Source organism: Chrysemys picta, chromosome 2 (assembly GCF_011386835.1).
Source record: "Chrysemys picta bellii isolate R12L10 chromosome 2, ASM1138683v2, whole genome shotgun sequence".
NCBI classification, from domain to species: Eukaryota; Metazoa; Chordata; order Testudines; family Emydidae; genus Chrysemys; species Chrysemys picta.
Genome location: NC_088792.1, coordinates 235,484,413 through 235,505,190, shown reverse-complemented (window position 1 = coordinate 235,505,190; position 20,778 = coordinate 235,484,413). Strand labels below are relative to the sequence as shown.

General features: G+C 42.6%; 2 protein-coding genes across 2 annotated transcripts in view; both read right to left on the bottom strand.

Annotated features, from left to right (window-relative positions):
* The window catches only part of GDAP1 (ganglioside induced differentiation associated protein 1), a 61,463-nt gene that overhangs the window by 15,458 nt on the left and 25,227 nt on the right, over positions 1–20,778 (bottom strand). The gene's annotated exons all lie outside the window — the stretch shown is intronic.
* Positions 985–9,161, bottom strand: LOC135981736 (uncharacterized). Its single transcript, XM_065585735.1, has 2 exons — positions 4,002–9,161; positions 985–3,725 (listed from the first exon to the last, which is right to left on the bottom strand). The coding sequence occupies exons 1-2, from the start codon at positions 4,038–4,040 to the stop codon at positions 1,056–1,058; spliced, it is 2,709 nt and encodes a 902-aa protein (XP_065441807.1). The 5' UTR covers positions 4,041–9,161; the 3' UTR covers positions 985–1,055.

The following is a 20,778-nucleotide window of genomic DNA, read 5'->3' as shown; positions in this document are numbered from 1 at the left end:
AAATAATGAAGGGTATAGAGAAGTTAGAATGGGTGTTCCTACGTACTCTCTCATAACACAAGAACAAAGGGACATTCAATGAAACTGAAAGACAATACATTTTAAACTGATACAAGGAAATTCTTCTTTATACAATCCAAATTAAACTGCAGAATTCATTGCTACAGGACATAACTGAGCTCACGAGTTTATTGGGGTTATATAAATGTCTATCTATATAGCTAAATGTCCTCATAGTTACATCAGATAGGATAAAATAGAGAAAGGATATAACCCTTCATAGTTTAGGATACTATCTTAGAAAATCAGGCTCATGTTATATTGCTCATAGATCCTGAATTCTAATTAGAGCTAGTACAAGACAATTATAATCAATGCTACCATCTGTGACCTAGCTTCAAAAGCCTGGAAAAGCCACTGCAGAAAAGAAATTAGTCCTCCTGTTAGGAGGGCATCATCTCAGACTTGAAATCTACAAAACAGGAGAGTGTAATTGGCATAGCTCAGAAAAGCTTTCCTAGATGAGAATATTTGAATGTCTGCTCTGTGGTTTGTGAGGCGCTAAGAGAATAAGAAGATACACTGGGGCACTTGAGAACATTTCTCTTTCTAAACCACAATGGTGTCTTTCTGTTGACTTCAGTGAGAGTTGGATCAGCCCCCCGGAACTACTACTCAAACAAATCATATAAATGTATAGTAGTGTCTGAGAATTATGAACATTCCTTGAGATTTTGTACATTAAAATATGGGGAGCCCAATATTAAATTTTCCATAAAAAGAACAGGAGTACTTGTGGCACCTTAGAGACTAACAAATTTATTAGAGCATAAGCTTTCATGGGCTACTGCCCACTTCTTCGGATGCATATAGAGTGGAACATATATTGAGGAGATATATTTACACACATACAGAGAGCATGAACAGGTGGGAGTTGTCTTACCAACTCTGAGAGGCCAATTAAGTAAGAGAAATTTTTTTGAAGTGATAATCAAGCTAGCCCAGTACAGACAGTTTGATAAGAAGTGTGAGAATACTTACAAGGGGAGATAGATTCAATGTTTGTAATGGCTCAGCCATTCCCAGTCCTGATTCAATCCTGAGTTGATTGTACCTAGTTTGCATATCAATTCCAGCTCAGCAGTCTCTCGTTGGAGTCTGTTTTTGAAGTTTTTCTGTTGTAAGATAGCCACCCGCAGGTCTGTCATTGAATGGCCAGACAGGTTAAAGTGTTCTCCCACTGGTTTTTGAGTATTATGATTCCTGATGTCAGATTTGTGTCCATTAATTCTTTTGCCAAGAGACTGTCCGGTTTGGCCAATGAACATGGCAGAGGGGCATTGCTGGCACATGATGGCATATATCACATTGGTAGATGTGCAGGTGAACGAGCCCCTGATGGTATGGCTGATGTGATTAGGTCCTATGATGATGTCACTTGAATAGATATGTGGACAGAGTTGGCATCGGGCTTTGTTACAAGGATAGGTTCCTGGGTCAGTGATTTTGTTCAGTGATGTGTGGTTGCTGGTGAGTATTTGCTTTAGGTTGGGGGGTTGTCTGTAAGCGAGGACAGGTCTGTCTCCCAAGATCTGTGAGAGTAAAGGATCATCTTTCAGGATAGGTTGTAGATCTCTGATGATGCGCTGGACAGGTTTTAGTTGGGGGCTGAAGGTGACAGCTAGTGGTGTTCTGTTATTTTCTTTGTTGGGCCTGTCTTGTAGGAGGTGACTTCTGGGTACTCGTCTGGCTCTGTCAATCTGTTTTTTCACTTCAGCAGGTGGGTATTGTAGTTTTAAGAATGCTTGATAGAGATCTTGTAGGTGCTTGTCTCTATCTGAGGGATTGGAGCAAATGCGGTTATATCTTAGAGCTTGGGTGTAGACAATGGATTGTGTGGTGTGTCCTGGATGGAAGCTGGAGGCATGTAGGTAAGTGTAGTGGTCAGTAGGTTTCCGGTATAGGGTGGTATTTATGTGACCATCGCTTATTAGCACAGTAGTGTCCAGGAAATGGACCGCTTGTGTGGCTTGATCTAGGCTGAGGTTGATGGTGGGTTGGAAATTATTGAAATCATGGTGGAATTCCTCAAGGGCTTCTTTTCCATGGGTCCAGATGATGAAGATGTCATCAATGTAGCGCAAGTAGAGTAGGGGCGTTAGGGGATGAGAGCTAAGGAAGCGTTGTTCTAAGTCAGCCATAAAAATGTTGGCATACTGTGGGGCCATGCGGGTACCCATAGCAGTGACTTGAAGGTATATATTGTCCCCAAATGTGAAATAGTTGTGGGTGAGGACAAAGTCACAAAGTTCAGCCACCAGGTTAGCTGTGACATTATCGGGGATACTGTTCCTGATAACCTGTAGTCCATCTTTGTGTGGAATATTGGTGTAGAGGGCTTCTACGTCCATAGTGGCCAGGATGGTGTTTTCTGGAAGATCACCGATGGATTGTAGTTTCCTCAGGAAGTCAGTGGTGTCTCGAAGATAGCTGGGAGTGCTGGTAGCATAGGGTCTGAGGAGAGAGTCCACATAACCAGACAAGCCTGATATTAGGGTGCCAATGCCTGAGATGACGGGGCGTCCAGGATTTCCAGGTTTATGAATCTTGGGTAGCAAATAGAATACCCCTGGTCGGGGTTCTAGGCATGTGTCTGTACAGATTTGTTCCTGTGCTTTGTCAGGGAGTTTTTTTAGCAGATGGTGTAGTTTCTTTAGGTAATCCTCAGTGGGATCAGAGGATAATGGTCTGTAGAATGTGGTGTTCGAGAGCTGTCTAGCAGCCTCTTGGTCATATTCCAATTTATTCATGATGACGACAGCACCTCCTTTGTCAGCCTTTTTGATTATGATGTCAGGGTTGTTTCTGAGGCTGTAGATGGCGTTGTGTTCAGCATGGCTGAGGTTATGGGGCAAGTGATGTTGCTTTTCCACAATTTCAGCCTTTGCACATTGACGGAAGCAATCTATGTAGAAATCCAGTCGGTTGTTTCGACCATCCGGAGGAGTCCACACAGAATCCTTTTTTTTGTAGTGCTGGTAGGGGGGATTCTGTGGGTTAGTATGCTGTTCAGAGGTATGTTGGAAATATTCTTTGAGTCGGAGACGTCGAAAGTAGGATTCTAGGTCACCGCAGAACTGAATCATGTTCGTGGGTCTGGAGGGACAAAAGGAGAGCCCCCGAGATAGGACAGACTCTTCTGCTGGGCTAAGAGTATAGCTGGAAAGATTAACAATATTGCTGGGTGGGTTAAGGGAACTACTGTTGTGGCTCCTTGTGGCATGTAGCAGTTTAGATAGTTTAGTGTCCTTTTTCCTTTGTAGAGAGGCAAAGTTTGTCTTGTAAATGGCTTGTCTAGTTTTTGTAAAGTCTATCCATGAGGAAGTTTGTGTGGAAGGTTGTTTTTTTATGAGAGTATCCAGTTTTGAGAGCTCATTCTTAATCTTTCCCTGTTTGCTGTATAGGATGCTGATCAGGTGGTTTCGTAGTTTCTTTGAGAGTGTGTGACACAGTCTCTCAGCATAGTCTGTGTGATATGTAGATTGTAATGGATTTTTTACCTTCAGTCCTTTTGGTATGATGTCCATCTGCTTGCATTTGGAAAGGAAGATGATGTCTGTCTGTATCTGTACGAGTTTTTTCATGAAGTTGATGGATTTCCACTCCATACGGCTAAATGCAGTGCCTTGCATAATGACAGGTTTCAGAGTAGCAGCCGTGTTAGTCTGTATCCACAAAAAGAACAGAAGTACTTGTGGCACCTTAGAGACTAACAAATTTATTAGAGCATAAGCTTTCGTGGGCTACTGCCCACTTCTTCGGATGCATATAGAGTGGAACATATATTGAGGAGATATATATACACACATACAGAGAGCATGAACAGGTGGGAGTTGTCTTACCAACTCTGAGAGGCCAATTAAGTAAGAGAAATTTTTTTTGAAGTGATAATCAAGCTAGCCCAGTACAGACAGTTTGATAAGAAGTGTGAGAATACTTACAAGGGGAGATAGATTCAATGTTTGTAATGGCTCAGCCATTCCCAATCCTTATTCAATCCTGAGTTGATTGTGTCTAGTTTGCATATCAATTCCAGTTCAGCAGTCTCTTGTTGGAGTCTGTTTTTGAAGTTTTTCTGTTGTAAGATAGCCACCCGCAGGTCTGTCATTGAATGGCCAGACAGGTTAAAGTGTTCTCCCACTGGTTTTTGAGTATTATGATTCCTGATGTCAGATTTGTGTCCATAGTATGTTGTCTGGTAGAGGTGAAAGTAATTATTTGTACATGATAACAAATCTTCATAGCCAAGTGATTCTTTGACTTCTTATTTATAGCAGTGTTTAAGTAGCCTTAATTCTTTCTGATGCCTTCACTGTTATGAATTTTCCCTTTAACATGAAAAATAAGTAGCATATCAGCCCACTGAGAAATTCATTGTCTGCAGTACTTGGTCTGTTGTCCAGTTAATTCTGGAATTTGTGGGAAAATGAGGCATCATTTGTTTATTCAAATACAAAATATCAGAGATTTTTTGATCAATTGAAGATCATCCCATACAGATGGCCCTGTTCTCTATTGTTTGTACACCTCAAACTCCCATTAAACAACCATTCACTCTAATGAAAATTTTGGGTGTGCAAAGAATGGAGATCAGGCCCTGCCTAAACACTGTTGCTTATATGTTTTATGAAGTATTTTGTTACAATGTCTGGCTGTGCAAATGTCTAGTGCCTGAATCTGTAAACACTTATGCCTATGATTAACTTTAATCACATGAGTACTCTCATTGACTTCAAGCAAGCACTGTGCAATTAAGTGCAGATTATTTATTATTAACTAATAAAAATGATTTTTGTTGTATTTAGGGTGAGCTGCTACCTTGGGAAACAGAAAACTCTTCCTTCCTCCCTTGATGTATCTGGCTCACATCCCTGAGTGCAGCTCTGGAGGAATAATATAACTAAAGGATGCATCATCCAAACAACAAGCATTTACCAGTTTGAATACATTGACGTTTAAAAATTAATTAATAATATTAATTCTAGTAAAGACAATTGTTTCCTTACATGAATAGCATTTCAAACAAAGAAATGCCAATGAAATGATAAGAAACATGTACAATAGTTTAGAAAAGCAAAGGTTTTTTATCTGGATATGTCTAACATGTCTACCACTGTAGTAATGGTTTGAATGATCATGAGTTAATTCAGTTTCAGCTAAATGGAAGGATAAACTAAAATAGGTCTGCAACTAGGGTCCTTGATTTCAAAAGGGCAAACTTGAAAAGAAATGAAGGGACTTACTTAGGGAAGTGTAGTGGACAGAAGAACTCAAGGATCTGAATGTGGAGAAGGCTTGGAATTACTTTAACTCAAAGTTGCAGAAACTATCTGATCGAGAATGAACTCTCAAAACTAGAAACTCTCTTAAAAAAACAACCTTCCACACAAACTCCCTTGTGGCTGGACTGTACAAAAACTAGACAAGCCATTTACAACACACACTTTGCTTCTCTACAGAGGAAAAAGGACACTAAACTATCTAAACTCCTACATGCCACAAGGGGCCACAATAGTGGTTCTCTTAACTCACCCAATAATATTGTTAATCTATCCAGCTATATTCTTAGCCTGACAGAAGAATTTGTCCTATCTCGGGGCCTCTCCTTCTGCCACACTGCCCCCACAAACATGATACAGTTCTGCGGTGACCTAGAATCCTACTTTCGATGTCTCTGACTCAAGGAATATTTCCAACACACCACTGAACCGCACACTAACCCACAGGAAGCTTCCTACCAACACTAAAAAAAGAAGAATTCTGGGTGGACTCCTCCTGACGGTTGAAACAGCAGACTGGACTTCTACAAAGAGTGCTTCTGCCGATGTGCACGAGCTGAAATTGTGGAAAAGCAACATCACTTGTACCATAACCTCAGCCATGCAGAACACAACGCAATCCACAGCCTCAGAAACAACTCTGACATCATAATAAAAAAGGTTGACAAAGGGGGTGCTGTAGTCATCATGAATAGGTCGGAATATGAACAAGAGGCTGCTAGACAACTCTCTGACACCAATTCTACACGCCATTAACCTCTGAGCCCACTGAGGATTACCTAAAGAAACTACACCATCTGCTCAAGAAACTCCCTAAAGAAGCACAGGAACAAATCTACACTGACACACCCCTAGAGCCCCAACCAGGGGTATTCTATCTGCTACCCAAAATCCATAAACCTGGGAACCCTGGACGCCCCATCATTTCAGGCATTGGCACCCTGACAGCAGGATTATCTGGCTATGTAGACTCTCGCTTCAGGCCCTGTGCTCCCAGCACTCTCAGCTGTCGTCGAGACACCACTGACTTCCTGAAGAAACTACAATCCATTGGTGATCTTCCAGAAAAAAAACATCCTAGCCACTATGGATATAGAAGCTTTCTACACGAACATTCCACACAAAGATGGATTACAAGTCATCAGGAATAACATCCCCGATACCATCATGGCAAACCTCGTGGCTGAACTTTGTGACTTTGTCCTCACCCACAACTATTTCACATTTGGGGAAAATTTATACCTTCAAGCCAGTGGGACTGCTATGGCTACCTGCATGGCCCCACAGAATGACAACATTTTTATGGCTGACTTAGAACAACACTTCCTCAGCTCTCGTCCCTTCATACCCCTACTCTACTTGCACTACATTGATGACATCTTCATCATCTGGACCCATGGGAAGGAGGCCCTTGAGGAGTTCCACCAAGATTTCAACAATTTCCACCCCACCATCAACCTCAGCCTGGACTAGTCCACACAAGAGGTCCACTTCCTAGACACTACAGTGCTAATAAGCAATGGTCACATAAACAGCACCCTATACTGGAAACCTACTGACTACTATACTTACCTACATGCCTCCAGCTTTCATCCAGACCACATCACATGATCCATTGTCTACAGCCAAGCTCTAAGATACAACTGCATTTGCTCCGATCTCTCAGACAGAGACAAACACTTACAGGATCTCTATCAAGCGTTCTTAAAACTATAATACCCACCCGGTGAAGTGAAGAAACAGATTGACAGAGCCAGAAGGGTACCCAAAAGTCACCTACTACAAGACAGGCCCAAAAAAGAAAGTAACAGAACGCCACTAGCCATCACCTACAGCCTCCAACTAAAACCTCTCCAGCACATCATCAAGGATCTACAACCTATCCTGAAGGACAATCCCTCACTCTCACAGACCTTGGGAGACAGGCCAGTCCTCGCTTACAGACAGCCCCCCAACCTGAAGCAAATACTTACCACCACCAACACACCACACAACAAAAAGACCAACCCAGGAACCAAACCCTGCAACAAACCCCGGTGCCAACTCTGTCCACATATCTATTCAAGGGACACCATTATAGGACCTAATCACATCAGCCACACCATCAGGGGCTCATTCACCTGCACATCTACCAATGTGATATATGCCATCATGTGCCAGCAATGCCCCTCTGCCATGTACATTGGCCAAACTGGACAGTCCCTACACAAAAGCATAAATGGACACAAATCTGACATCAGGAATCATAACATTCAAAAACCAGTAGGGGAACACTTCAATCTCTCTGGTCACTCAATAACAGATCTAAAAGTGGCAATTCTTCAACAACAAAAACTTCAAAAACAGAGTCCAACGTGAAACTGCAGAACTGGAATTAATTTGCAAACTGGACATCATCAAATTAGGCCTGAATAAAGACTGGGAGTGGTTGGGTCATTACAAAACCTAAACCTATTTTCCCTAATACTAATTTCCCCCACTGTTACTCAAACCTTCTTGTCAACTGTCTGAAATGGACCACTCTCATTACCACTTCAAAAGTAATCTTTCCTTCCTTGGTATCCTGCTGTTAAGTGAATTGTCTCATTAGACTGACCTCACACTTGGTAAGGCAACTCCCATCCTTTCATGTATTTATACGTGCTCCTGTATTTTCCACTTAATGCATCAGATGAAGTGGGTTCTAGCCCACGAAAGCTTATGCCCAGATAAATTTGTTAGTCTCTAACACAAGAACTCCTTGTTGTTTTATCTGATGCGTGCATCTCAAGCAAGGGGGGAAATTGTAGGGAAGAGTGTTGGACCAAATTGGATGAATAAGCATCTCAAACAGGTTATTAAGAGAAAGCAGAAAGCCTACAAGGAATGGACCAAGGGATGGATCGGCAAGGAAAGCTACCTCTAGGTCAGAAAGTGTAGGGGAAAAGTGAGAACTGCCAAAAGCCAAGCAAAGTTGGACCTTGCAAAGGAAATTAAAACCAATAGTAAAAGGTTCTTTAGCCATATAAATAAAAAGAAAACCAGGAAAGAAGTGGGACTGCCAAACACTGAGGATAGGGTGGAGATTAAAGATAATCTAGTTATGGCCCAGTGCCTAAACGAATACTTTGCCTCAGTTTTTAATAAGGGTAACAAGCAGCTTAGGGGCAGTGGCAGGGTGCCTAATGGGAACAAGGATATGGCGATAGAAATTACCACATCAGAGATGGAAGCCAATCTCAAACAGTTTAATGGGACCAAATCACAAGGCCTGGATAATCTCCATCCAACAATATTAAAGGAACTGGCGCATAAAATTGCAAGCCCAAAAGCAAGGATTTTTATTGAATCCATAAACTAAGGGGTGGTACCCTATGACTGGAGAACTGCAAATACAGTACCTATGTTTAAGAAAAGAAAAAAATTATCTGTTAAACTATAGGCCTGTTACTTTGACCTCAACTGTATGCAAGGTCTTAGAATAAATTTTAAAAGAGAGAGATGTTAAAGACATAGAGGTAAAAAGTAATTGCGATAACATATAACTTGATTTTACAAAAGGTAGATCATGCCAGACCACCATGGTCTCTTTCTTTGAGAAGATAACCGATTTTCTAGACAAAGGAAATGCAATAGATCTAATCTACCTGGATTTCAGTAAAGTATTTGATACAGTTCCACATGGGAAAATATTAGTTAAATTGGAGAAGGTGGGAAGGTGGGAAATTGATATAAACTAGCCATCAGTAAGTTTAGTCTTGAAATTAAACTAAGGTCTAGACTTCAGAGCAGTGAAGTCCTGGAACAGCCTTCCAAAGGAAGTAGTGGGGGCAAAAAAATTAACTTGTTTTAAGACTGAGCTTGATAAATTTATGGAGTAGATGGGATGATTAGATTGCTGCAGTGGCATATGGCCCATCCATGATTGCCATTAGCAAATATGTCCAATGGCCGGAGATCGGACACTAGAGAGGGAGGGCTCTGAGTTACTATAGAGAATTCTTTTCCTGGTGTCTGGCTGGGGGCCCATGTGCTCAGAGTGACATATTTGGGATTGGGAAGGAATTTTTCCCCAAGTCAGATTGAGAGGATTATGGGGGGTTTCACCTTCCTCTGCATCATGAGGTATGGGTCACTTGCTGGTTTGAACTAGAGTAAATTGGGGATTCTCTGTAATTTCGGGTCTTTAAATCAAGATTTTAGGATTTCAGTAACTCAAAAAGAGGTTATGGGCCTATTATAGGAGTGGATGGGTGAGGTTCTGTGATCTGCAATGTGCAGGAGGTCAGACTAGATGATCGGGCCTTAAAGTCTATGAGTAATAGATATTCCTGTGTTAAGAGAATTAAAGATATGCATGATATGTATGATGAGCTTGCATGATCTTAGGGCTAACACACAAACCTCAGAGTCTAGTAATCTTGGTTCTATTCCTAGCTTTGCCATAAACTTCTTGTGTGTCCTTGAGTAACACACTAAATTTGTCTGTGCCTCCACTTCCCCATCTGTAAAATGGTGGTGATAATACTTTCCTACCTAAGCCTAATTCACTTATGTTTATTAAGTGATTTTAGAGCTTCTTACAGAAATTATTATAGTATTATCTGAAAAATACAATCTGTTTGCCATTTTTATATGTTTGGGCAGCAGAAGTGTATTCTAGAAAATTCCAATTTCATCCTACAGACACACACCCACACCCAAGTACAATAAAAGACAGGAGGAAAAGTGAAGAAATTAATCCCCACCACTTCTGGTTTTCTTAACAAGCTCCGTGTTTCCACAAGCACATCCAAACCTTTCAATTTTTTTCTAGATTTAAGACACCAGCCACAAGTGCCAACTTTCAGCTTTCCCCAGGGGGTGCTCCATCCCTGCTCCACCCCGAGGCCCTGCCCCCACTCCACCCCTTACCCCAAGACCCTACCCTCACTCCACCTCTTCCCGCCCCCACTATGCTCCCTCCCTGAGGCTCTGCCCCACTCCACCTTTTCCAACCCCTGCTCCGCCCCCTCCTCAGAGCATGCCCCACTCTCGCTCTGCCTCTTCCCACCCCTGTTCCTCCCCATCCCCAGTGCCTCCCGCCCACTGCCGAACAGCTGATCGGCAGTGGGCAGGAGGCACTGGGGGGTTGAGGAGGAGCTGATCGGTGGGGCCTGCCGAATAGCTGATCGGAAGGTGGCTGGTGGGTGCTGAGCACCCACTATTTTTTTTCTGACAGCAGCTTAGCACCAACATATCTGTATTTCCACACTTGGCCTGGGTAAACAGTACTCAAGTTCAAAGGTTTTTTTATGGTGGAACACAAGAGATAGGGATTCTGAAACTTGGTGGGGTGCTTGGCCTGCTGATTAGCATATCAATAACCAGGACAGTTTTCCAACTCAAAACTATTTCACAGGAATACTGAGCTCGGAACCCTGGGAACAGACCCAGGTTAGGTGAGCTGTGGCTGTACTGAAATTATTTTCCATAAGCCTTGTATAAAGATGTTTCTCTGAATAACCACAAGAGGTCCCCTTTTATCTAAAAATGTGACAAAATGCTGGAATTATCTATTTCTTCAGAAAAGTGCAAAAAGAATGAGGTATTATCAATACTTTTTCTGATCCTTACAGTATCATCCATATGTGCTTTTTCCTCTCCACCTTTTTTTTTCAAGTCTTCAAATGCACAAACATGTTCTATCAAGAGAACCAAAAGCAGAAAGACATTCAGAACATCTTGGAAAGCCCTCTTCTCTAAGACAGGCATCCTGCTGCTTGCCCCTTTAATCCAAGTTTATTTGCCAAGAGACATCTCCAGAAAGCCCACATGGTTGATCAGAAAATTATTCTTCATAATTCATTGCAGATACTTTTGTATACACTGGATATGTACCTAAGTACATAAAGGAGGAGCTGGGCACATATCCAGATCATGAAACAAACAACTGCAAACAGAGCTGCCATCCAGCCACTTTTCAGATATGAGAGAGGTGGCCAGTTTATCATTAAACCTTGCCTCTTAACTAATTATTTTTCTTATTTCTCCAGCATTTTTGCCTTTTCTCTTTCTATGGCCTCACTTATAGACCCTTGCTGTGGTGTGTGTTTTGATCTTCCTGTATTGCACAGAAATATCTTGTTTTTCATTCTGGAAACAAAATATATTGGTTTTACTGCATACATTTTTACATCATGAGGGTGCCCTACTGGCTCCACAGTTGAATTGTTTGTGAGAATTATAAAAATTAATGCCTAAACAAAATTCTTTATAATTAGTTTTTACATAAAATCTGTAGTAAAAATAATATTAACTTCCATATATATACACAGTATAAGCAATGTAAGTAAAGTCAAAACCAAATTAACAAGGGAGCAATATTCTGTAGAAATTAAGATCAGAGTCTGAAAATCAATATCCACCCCCACCCCCACCCTCCAATTCTGCCACTTGCTTTTTGATTTGGCCAGAATACATATAGTCAGAAGAAAGCGACAAAGAGTCCTGTGGCACCTTATAGACTAACAGACGTATTGGAGCATAAGCTTTCGTGGGTGAATACTCACTTCGTCGGACATGCATCTGACGAAGTGGGTATTCACCCACGAAAGCTTATGCTCCAATACATCTGTTAGTCTATAAGGTGCCTCAGGACTCTTTGTCGCTTTTTACAGAAACTAACACGGCTACCCCTCTGATAGTCAGAAGAGTGATCACTCTATGTACAAATGGCAATTTCTTACTCAGCAAATCAGTTCCATGTGTATTCAGAGTCAGATCTGATTATTTTACAGATAAAAATAAACTTTAGCTACTTTTTCCACGCCAGACAGAACTGCAGAGCCAATACAGGTACAGGAAAATTAGCTGGATGCTATTCTGACTCATATATCATTAGGTGAATTGTTGATTCTGTTCCAGTTGCAGAATCTGAATTAGTGATGATGATGCAGTAGCTAATACTGCTATAGGAAAACAAGCTGGATTCTATTCTGGATCACTCATCATCAACAGCTATTGACTAAGTTCCAGTTGCACAGTCTGTATTACTGGTGATGACGCATGAGCCAGAAAGAACACAGCATGACTTTCAGATCCCAGGGAGAGATTGCAGTGTTGACAGAATAAATATCTTTTGACTGTAAACTGAACGAATTCATATTGAAAACTATTGAGAGACAAGAAACATGGATCCTTACATTACCAATATGTGTACAACAACACTGCATGCAACATTTTAACAGTCACACATCAAAGTATAACTACAATTCAGCCTATCTGTGCTTCAGTTTACCCATGCGTAAAACAGTGTAGGCAAGCTAAACTACATAAACCTTGTATAGCCTTTGGAAAATACTTGGAAGAAATCTCGTATAAAAGTGTAAAGTATTGAATTACTATTTTACACCCAGCCCAATACATATGTGCATGTGTTTCAGTAAACTGATTTTTCTCTCTTGCTTACTGAGTTACTTACAGTATTGTATTCAATTCTCCTCAGACATGTACTGTTCAGATCTCTGCCCTATATTCTCCAAATGCACAATTCCTCCCCTTTCCTACACAAAGGGATTTCAAATGTTAGTATTTCCAACAATTCTTTAAAAATTGAATTTCTCCTCAGAAAACTACCCTCTGTGATTGTGAAGATATTACTAATAAAAATCTAAACAATAATATTTTTTTTTAAAAATTACTAGGAGCCCCAAACTTCCCTACTTTTCTAATGTTTATTAAACATGAAACATTCAACTGTCCTAATGTTATCAAACCTTCAACAGTTTTGACTATTAGAATCAGGGCCAGCTCTGGCTTTTTGGCCGCCCCAAGCGAAAAAAAAAAACAAAAAAACGGGGCAGCCAGAACGGCAAAGCAAAAAAAAAATAAAAAAATAAAAAAACCTGTGGCGCGGCCGGAGCGCGGGTGCAGGGGGACTGGCTTGGGGGGGGGATGGGGAGGAGCGAATGGGCGGGAGAGAGAGAGAAGGGGGTGGCCAGGGCTACAGCAGGGGCGCTGCCACGCAGACCCTCCCGCTGCGCCGCCTCCTGCTGCCTGCCGCGAGGGCTGCGCTCCGGTTGGCGGGGAGGGAAAGAAGAGGACTGCCCAGCAGGGCGCTCTGGTTCTCTGCGCCGCCGCCCCTACAGGGCGGCCGGAGCGGAACAACAACAACAAAAAAGCGGACGTGCCGCCCTAGGATTGGGCAGAATGCCGCCTCGAACAATTTGCCGCCCCAAGCACCAGCTTGCTCAGCTGGTGCCTGGAGCCAGCCCTGATTAGAATCAAGTAGCAGGAAGTGGCAGATTTCTAATCAAAAGTGAAAATAGATCAGCTGAATGAGGTCCCAGAGGCTCTACTACAAGCCTTAAAATTCAGGCATTATTATTCAGACTTTATCTGATCTACCACTCTTATCTCCACAAATAATCTTTTATCCCAACTATGCCTTCAGACTGTAGCAACTAACACATGTGATCAAACCCAAAGCTAACTAGTAGGAATCTTAACCCATGTCCCACTCCAGGACATAATGTTTTTTGCTTGTTTGTTTTTAAAAATGCACTTATCACACTTAGGGTGACCAGATGTCCCGATTTTATAGAGACAGTCCTGATATTTGAGGCTTTTTCTTATATAGAAGCCTATTACCCCCCACTCCCATCCCGATTTTTCAAACTTGCTGTCTGGTCACCCTAATCACACTGCTTCAGTGTGCATATGTAATACACTAGCTAGGGGGCTTGATACTTGTTTTAGTGAAGAAGAAAAAAAAATTATTGAGACCTAAGGCTCAGTTTTGCAAACACTGATGCCCTATTTAAATTTACTCACATTAATTTCAATGGAACGACTCATATGAGTAAACTAAATGTGTGCTTAAGTGTTTTCAGGTGAATTTCAAGTGAATTTGACTATTGCTTATTATACTTATATATATATTAGTTTCCAGATCAGAGGCCCTGGTTCTAATGGGGGACTTCAATCACCCTGACATCTGCTGGGAGAGCAATAAAGCAATGCACAGACAATCCAGGAAGTTTTTGGAGAGTGTTGGGGACAACTTCCTGGTACAAGTGCTGGAGGAACCGACTAGGGGCCGTGCTCCTCTTGACCTGCTGCTTACAAACAGGGAAGAATTGGTAGGGGAAGTAGAAGTGGTTGGCAAACTAGGCAGCAGTGACCATGAGATGGTTGAGTTCAGGATCCTGACAAAAGGAAAAAAGGAGAGTAGCAAAATACAGACACTGGACTTCAGAAAAGCAGACTTTGACTCCCTTAGGGAACTGATGGGCAGGATCCCTTGGGAAGCTAATATTAGGGGGCAAGGAGTCCAGGAGAGATGGCTGTATTTTAAAGAAGCCTTATTGAGGGCGCAGGAACAAGCCATCCCAAAGTGCAAAAAGAATAGCAATTATTGCAGGTGACCAGCTTGGCTTAACAGTGAAATCTTCAGTGAGCTTAAACTCAAAAAGGAAGCTTACAGGAAGTGGAAATTTGGACAGATGACTAGGGAGGAGTATAAAAATATTGCTAGAGCATGCAGGGGTGTAATCAGGAAGGCCAAGGCACAATTGGAGTTGCAGCTAGCAAGGGATGTGAAGGATAACAAGAAAGGTTTCTACAGGTATGATAGCAACAAGAAGATGATCAGGGAAAGTGTGGGACCCTTACTGAATGAGGGAGGCAACATAGTGACGGATGATGTGGAAAAAGATTAAGTACTCAGTGCTTTTCTTGCCTCAGTCTTCACAGACAAGGTCAGCTCCCAGACTGCTGCACTGGGCAACACAGTATGGGGAGGAGGTGAGCAGCCCTAAGTAGTGAAAGAACGTGTTAAGGACCATTTAGAAAAGCTGGACGTGCACAAGTCCATGGGTCCAGATCTAACGCCTCCAAGGGTGCGGAGGGAGTTGGCGGATGTGATCGCAGAGCCATTGGCCATTATCTTTGAAAATTCGTGGTGATCGGGGGAGGTCCCGGACAATTGGAAAAAGGCAAATATAGAGCCCATATTTTAAAAAAGGAAGAAAGAGAACCTGGGGAACTACAGACCGGTCAGCCTCACTTCAGTCCCCGGCAAAATCATGGAGCGGGTACTCAAGGAATCCATTTTGAAGCACTTGGAGGGGAGGAAGGTAAACAGGAACAGTCAACATGGATTCACCAAGGGCAAGTCATGCCTGACCAACTTGATTGCCTTCTATGATGAGATAACTGGCTCTGTGGATATGGGGAAAGCGGTGGATGTGATATATCTTGACTTTAGCAAAGTTTTTGATACGGTCTCCCACAGTATTCTTGCCAGCAAGTTAAAAAAGTATGGATTTGATGAATGAACTATAAGGTGGATAGAAAGCTGGCTTGATTGTCGGACTGAATGGGTAGTGATCAACGGCTCGATGTCTAGTTGGCAGCTGGTATCAAGCGGAGTGTTTTGTTCAACATCTTTATTAATGATCTGGACAATGGAATTAATTGCACCCTCAGCAAGTTTGCAGAGGATACTAAGCTGGAGGGAGAGATAGATATGCTGGAGGATAGGGATAGAGGCCAGAGTGACCTAGACAAATTGGAGGATTGGGACCAAAGAAATCTGATGAGGTTCACAAGGACAAGTGCAGAGTCTGCACTTACGAAGAAAGAATCCCATGCAGGTTGGGGATCAACTGGCTAAGCAGCAGTTCTGCAGAAAAGGACCTGGGGATTACAGTGGACGAGAAGCTGGATATGAGTCAGCAGTGTGTCCTTGTTGCCAAGAAGGCCAATGGCATATTGGGCTGTATTAGTAGGAGCATTGCCAGCAGATCAAGGGAAGTGATTATTCCCCTCTATTCAGCACTGGTGAGGCCACACCTGGAGTATTGTGTGCAGTTTTGGTCCTCCCACTACAGAAGGGATGTGGACAAATTAGAAAGAGTCCAGTGGTGGGCAACGAAAATGATTATGGGGTTGGAGCACATGACTTATGAGGAGAGGCTATGGGAACTGGGGTTATTTAGTCTTCAGAAGAGAAGAGTGAGGGGGGATTTGATAGCAGCCTTCAGCTACCTGAAGGGGGGTTCCAAAGAGAACAGAGGTAGGCTGTTCTCAGTGGTGGCAGATGCCAGAACAAGAAGCAATGGTCTCAAGTTGCTGTGCGGGAGGTCTAGGTTGGATATTAGGAAACACTATTTCACTAGGAGGGTGGTGAAGCACTGGAATGGGTTACCTAGGGAAGTGGTGGAATCTCCATACTTAGAGGTTTTTAAGGCCCGGCTTGACAAAGACTTGGCTGGAATGATTTAGTTGGTGTTGGTCCTGCTTTGAACGGGGGATTGGACTAGATGACCTCCGTGCTCCTTATATGATCCAACCCTAATATTCTATGATTCTATGACAATCATCTCAGTGACCCTGTGCTCCCCACATTTTTTGTTGTATCTACCTGTTGCCTCTGATCTTATACTTCAAGTGTAAGATCTTTGGAGTAAGGAATGTCTTATTACATTTGCACACTGCCTGGCCCCCCTAGGCACTGCCATAATAAAAACAACAGTAAGTGTGCAAGGGACCATGTTTCCTTCCTGTCTTGCAGTTGGAATACGAGCTTGTTACTAAGTACTAATAGAGAAACTCCTTTAGTGTTTGACCCAAAGCCCGTTGAAGTCATGGGAGGATTCCGATTGACTTCAATGGGCTTTAGATCAGATCCTTAAGGCCTGTCTTCATTCCAGTTGAAGTCAGTGGGAAAACACCCATTGATTTCAATACAAAGTGAATCTGGCACTTGTTAAAAATAGCATTTAAAAATGTAGTAGATCAATGTCAAATAAAACTAAGAAACTCAAATGTCATGACTAGCTAGAAAGAAAAATAGTTCTAAAGAGTTTATCCTTCCCTATTATTCCTGAATTACATGATGCCAAATCAACTCCTGATTAGACAGCCTTTTCTATCCTTATGACAGAACGAATTTTCCCCATCTCTTAATTTCTTCTGTCCCTACTCCCTGTCTTGTGTTCTTCCTGTTTTTCTATCTCGTCTCTTATTATTATTATTCACATTAAAATAGCACTACAGGCCCCATTGTGTTAGGCACTGTACAAACACATAATGAAAGGCCATTTACAATCGAAATAGATGAGACAAACAAAGGCTTGCCCAAGGTTATGCCGCACACGAGTGGAAGAACTGGGATTAAAATCCAGGTCTCTTGAATTGTGGTCTAATGCAGACTCTCCACCACACCACACTACCTCTCTTTTGGGGGCGTCTCTTTTATTCCCACTAGCCTCCTCATCTCATTTTTTCCACACACTCCCCATGCTTTCATCTCATCTCAATCATGTTCTTCACCTCTGTCCTCTCTTATGCCTCCTCTGTTTGTTCCATCCCTTTTCCCTTAGCTTTGTCGCTCTCCCTTTGCTGTGCCTTCCCCCTCCCTCTTCTCCTTTCTGGTTCTCTTATCACATATAGGACCATAATATCTTTTCTTTTTGTGCAACTGGAGGGGGAGAGGTGAAGAAGACCATCAGGAGGTTTCTGCCTCCCACCACACAAGGGCTAGGTACAAACACAAACCAAGCATTTGAGGAACAACCAGAGGAGCAAGGAGAGATGCAAAAGGATTGGTGCCTCATGAAGATATGGAAAAGTAGCAGTGCTCACCCTTGGGAGAGATGGTGTACCCCACTCACTCTGCCTTCATGCCAGAGAGCTGAGGGAGGAATTGAGTCCCAGAGCTTCCCTGGAATGGTACAGCTTCACATTACCCCCAATCCACATAGGTGTCTTAGTGGCACAATCTGACCCATATTCTTCAGTCTCCCTACTCAGTCCCCCAAACAACCTCATTCATGCCTGCCCCAGTTCTGTCACTTTTTGCCAACATGCACACAAACAAGCTGAAATTTTAGGGTTTTTACAAGGCTTCTCTCCCTAGCCTTTAACAGTCCATTTCCCCTTCTGGTGGCTCCTGGTAGCAGCTCAGTGATAAGCACAAGTAGCCTTTTTGCTGGGCCCCATTGCTTTCTGTGCCTGTCAAAGACGGTGATGGCCATACATGGCACTGAGTGGGACGCTCACAGAGGATAGATACAATTTTGCAAGATGCTACTCAGTTTCTCAAATATATTCTCTAACTTGCAAATATTTTAAAAGGGAGAGGGAGAAATTATGAAAACATTTCAAAATTGAAGGGGTTTCCATTTCTCAGAATTTGATATGGACCCAATTTTTGGCATTTTCAAAATATTTCATTAAATCTTTTTATTACAATTTTTATTGAAAATGTTACCAAAACTGGTATCAACAATTTTTATTTACCAAACAATTTTTTGTAAACAAAGCATTTCAATAACTGATTTGATAATGATTTTAAAGTTTTCAATGAAAATAGATAAAAATGTTTTGAACCTTTTGGCAATTTTTTAAAAAAAGCTGAGTTTTTTTGTACATGAAAGTTTTCGTTTATAAAAAAAACAATAAGGGCATTTTTCTACCAATGCACCCTCCCCCTGCACCCATTTTCTTTCAAAAAATTTCCACCAAGGGAATTTTTTTAGCTATTAATCCTGACAATATTGACTCCCAATGCAACATAAAATCTGGATCCCCGAATCCGTTTGAGACATTCCTATTGCTTCCACACTACTACTATTTATCTAATTACTTATATGCTCATTACCACACTGTGACATTCTATACCTTGGGGGAGCGTCCTGTAACTCCCATATTCCTCATTTTTATATAACCATGATCTTACATATAAAGCATGCCTTGTAAGGTATCAGGGGAAAGGTTATAATCTGCTAAAAGTCATTTCTCTATCCATATATGTATATTATTAATGCATATGATGTTATGAGAATTGTGTTGTATGGTTGTCACTAAAACATGCTGTAAGTGGGGAAATCAGCCAGATATTAGCTCCCCAGAGGCAACAGCAAGGAAAGTAAGCAACACCCAGGTGGGGTGACAAACAACCCATCAACAATTATTGTCCAGCAAGGGAGCTACAGTTCAATGATGCACCTGCATGAGGCCACACCAGGGGAATTGCTCAACCTTGCCTGGAGACTCAGCAATACCCACCCAGACATGCCTGGACTTGTGTTTTCCAAGCACATGGACTGAAGGTATAAAACAGACACAGAGGCCACATACGGGGCCTTTCTCCTGCCCCCACCTATGCTGCAAGCAATAACGACACTGAGAAGAAGACTGAAGACTCCAACAGAAGAGACTGGCCCAGATTTAAGGGACAAATTTGTATATTAAGGACTGCAATATCCCATAGGGTGAGAAAAACTGCTTAATCTAGTTGCTGCCCAATCTAATAGGGTTGAGAGTTTAGACTGGGTACTTATATATTATTTCTTTTGGTAACCAACTCTGACTTTTTGCCTTACTTAATATCACTTAAAATCTATCTTTTATAGTCAATACATTTGTTTAACTGTTTATCTTTACCAGTGAGTTTGTATGAAGTGTGTGGCAAATCTACTCAGGTTTTGCAAAGGCTGGTGTATGGCCACTTTCCATTGATGAAGTGGTGAACCAATTAATAAATTTGCACTGCTTGCCTTGAGCAGTGCAAGATGGTATTTTCCCAAGGTACAGTGCTGGGAGCTGGGGGGATTCGGCCGGTGCCTTTCTCTGTGTGATTCATGAGTGGCTCAGGAAGCATTCATGCAATATAGCTGGGTGTGGGGCTCCACAAGTGGTTGTGCTGAGTGATAACAGCACTTGGAGGGGTTTGCTGCTGGTCACTAGCAAAGCATTGTGAGAGACAGCCCAGGCTAGAGAGAGTTCAGGGGGCACAGCAGTCCCATGGTCCCAGGCTGCATCCCGGGGATCCTGTCACACACAGTATCTAAGCACCTGGAATATTGGAATATTGTGTCCTGTTTTAGTATCCACATTTTAAAATGCAAGTTGAAAACATGGAGAGGGTACAGAGAAAAACCACAAAAATTATTCAAGATCTGGGAAAAAATGCCTAACATTGAGGGTATGTCTACATACAATAAAAAACCTGAAGCACCGAATCTCAGAGCCTGGGTCAGCTGACTCAGACTCATGGGGCCTGGGCTGCAGCACTAAAAATAGCAGTGTAGACTTTCCCACTCAGGCTAGAGCTCAGGCTTTGGGACTCTCCTACTCTGTGAGGGTCTCAAAGCCTGGACTCCAGCCTGAGCTAGGATTGCCAAGTGTCTGGTTTTTTACTGGAACCCCCGGTCAAAAAGGGACCCCAGTGGCTCCGCTCGACTACCGGGAAGCGGCCGGCATGTCCAGCTGTTAGGCATAGGAGTGGCCAGGGAGGCTCCGTGCACTGCCCCCACCCTCAGGTGCCACCCTGAGCACTGGCTGCACAGCTCCCATTGGCTGGGAACCGCAGTCAATGGGAGCTGCAGGGGCGGCGCCTGTGTGTGGGGGCAGCGCGCGGAGCCCCCTGGCCACACCTCTGCCTAGGAGCCGGAGAGACATGTCATCACTT

Bases quoted from the DNA above. Each gene is read 5' to 3' on its own strand.
- LOC135981736 (XM_065585735.1), bottom strand. From the start codon at position 4,040: ATGGCTGAGCCATTACAAACATTGAATCTATCTCCCCTT. The intron at 3,726-4,001 runs GTAAGTATTCTC...TTGTGGATACAG, and splicing joins CATTGAATCTATCTCCCCTT to ACTAACACGGCTGCTACTCT.